General features: G+C 41.7%; 1 protein-coding gene across 1 annotated transcript; it reads left to right on the forward strand.

The window, feature by feature from the left end:
* Positions 1-559: 559 nt before the first annotated feature.
* Positions 560-1,597, forward strand: LOC121757482. Its single transcript, XM_042153038.1, has one exon. It carries the CDS (start codon positions 560-562, stop codon positions 1,595-1,597), a length of 1,038 nt encoding a protein of 345 aa, XP_042008972.1.
* Positions 1,598-2,672: the final 1,075 nt, after the last annotated feature.

Raw genomic sequence — 2,672 nt, forward strand, 5'->3', positions numbered from 1 at the left:
TATGAAATTGATGATGTTATGATGAGGATGTTTTGGCAAGTGTACGCATGTGAATAAACGTTATGTGTGAAGATGATAATGTAGTGATATGATTATGGGGGACATGAGCATGATTGGCATGAACCCGTGTTATATGTGTGAAAATGATATTGTGATAGTGTGATTATGTGGAATATGAACATGATTGGCAAGATGAGCTAAGCACGTGTTGTGTGTGCGAATATAATATTGTTATGGTATGATTATGTGAGACATGAGCAAGATTGGTATGATGACTTAAGTATGTGTTATGTGTGAAAGTACTACGACGTAAGCATGTGAACATAGGAAGCCTTAGGGCGGTCTCAAATTTGGTGATGCGTGACGAACCCTAGATTTATCACAAATAACAAGATAGAATATATGTTGGAAAACCTTCGTCTTCGCGTAAATGGCACGGATAAAACAACCCGCATATAAGGGCGCCCAATATAACGTCAGAGTACGACAAATGCAAGGAAGTTACGATTTTGATAACAACGAATACTAACAACGATGCTAACTTGTCTTTTGGACCAGAATGCCACCAAGACGCAGACGTGGCCCACAAGTGGAGAACGACATGGAGGAACAATCAGAGGGAAGTGTCGGGAATCAACCCCCTCCTCCACCACCACCCCCACCTCAACCTCAAGAGAGAGAATACATTAAGGCCTTCCGAAAGGAAAACCCTCCAAAGTTTGACAGACTGGGAGAGCCCCCGAAGGCAGAGGCTTGGATACGCGACCTCGAGCGTATATTTGACTTCATGGGATGCACCGATAGGGAACGTCTAGCTTGCGTGACGTATCAACTGACTGGACCTGCCGATTTTTGGTGGGAAACTAAACGACGAACTATGAACCCTGCCCGCCACGAGGCGCTCACATGGGAAGAATTCAAGGAAGAGGTGTACGACAAGTACATTCCCATGAGCTATAGACGGGCGAAGATAGTGGAGTTCCACACCCAGAAACAGGGAAACATGACGGTGACGGAGTACGACCGTGCTCTTTGTGAAATGACCCGATATGCGCCCGAGTTAGTGGAAACCAATGAGAAGATGGCCGCAAAATTCCGTTCTGGCCTTAGACACGAGATAAGGGTAGCCGTGGCCAGCCGCAGAGGAATCTCGTACTCCGAAATTTTGAGTTGCGCTTTAGATGTGGAAGAAGCACTACCAAAGGACGAGACGACGGTGAATCCTACACCACCAACACCTCAACCGAACTATCGAGACAAGAGGAAGTGGAAAGACAACCGAGCTCCTTATGACAACAAGCGACACCATTCTACTTACCGTCAGACACAGGACTATGACCGACAAGCCATGCCACAGCCGAGAGGAAATCAACAGAAGGCACCCCACTGCAACCGGTGCTCCAAGTATCACTTTGGCGAGTGCAGAGCTGGAGGCATCCGATGCTTCACTTGTGGTGGAAATGGACATATGTCTCGAGAGTGCCCGAATAACAACAAAGGAGGAATGTGGAATATAGGCAGGGACATGGGGAACAACAGCAACAACCACAACCCATTCGACAGGTGGCCCCACAGCAAGCGAGAGCGTACGCGCTGAAAGGAAATGAAGGGCAGGAACAGCAAACCGACAAGGACTGATGGTATGAAAGAGAAGTACCCCGAATGGTTTATGGAAGACGACTAAAATTTCGGGACGAAATTTCTGTTAAGAGGGGAAGGATGTAGCACCCCGGAAAATTTTTGACTTTTTTTTATTTGATGGCTTATTTTCGTTTTGTTAATGTGGATGTTGATTTGGAAATGCATTTTTGGAAATTGATTTCTATGAGGTTGTGTTAACGATGTGAAATTAATGGTTGAGAGTTATGTGGAATAATAGGATATGTTTTCCAATGAGCGGGATTTAATTAAATAGGATCATGCATATTTGTGCCAGTTACCTTATTCAAATTCTTTTCGGCATTTCTATTTATTGGAAGTAATATCTTATTTCTTGGATTTATTTAATTATTTTGGGATATTTATCCAAATTAAATCCAAAACCAAAATATTCTTATTTATTTTTCCATGATTTTCGAAATCTCCTATTTTTGGGAGAGGAGAAATTAAGTATTCTATAATTGATTTCTTACTTATTTCTTTCCATGAATGAATTGGAATATTCTAGCCAATTTTGCCTTACTTTATTCTATTAAAGATTTGGAAATTTTTCTGGTGGGAGGAACCTTAAACCACACGCCTACTTCTCATTATTTTTGGAGGATTTTACAAATTTCTCTACTCCGTATTATTTTATTCTACTCCGTGAAATACCAAATTAAATCATAAGCTAATTAAATAGCTATGATTTTAAAAAATCCTCCCCTTATTTCTCCCCATAATTCATGCCTCCCTCCCCCCAAATATCTCAAATCTTTATTTGATTTATTCTCCCAAATCTTCAATTAATTGTGGGATATATTATTTCCTAACTCTATAAATAAAACCAAAAACCTCGCCCTAAACCCATCTCAGAAGCCTCCCTCTCAAATCACACGCCCTCCCCTTGCTCCATCTTCTCCCACACTTGTTTTTCTACTCTACTCAAGATCCTTTCGATTCGCCAAGAGTTTGTTGAAGAATCAAGAGTTATATTCGTTCCTACCGATTGTTTCGTTCAAGAAAGGAACAAT

This window comes from Salvia splendens, chromosome 1 (genome assembly GCF_004379255.2).
Source record: "Salvia splendens isolate huo1 chromosome 1, SspV2, whole genome shotgun sequence".
NCBI lineage: Eukaryota > Viridiplantae > Streptophyta > Magnoliopsida > Lamiales > Lamiaceae > Salvia > Salvia splendens.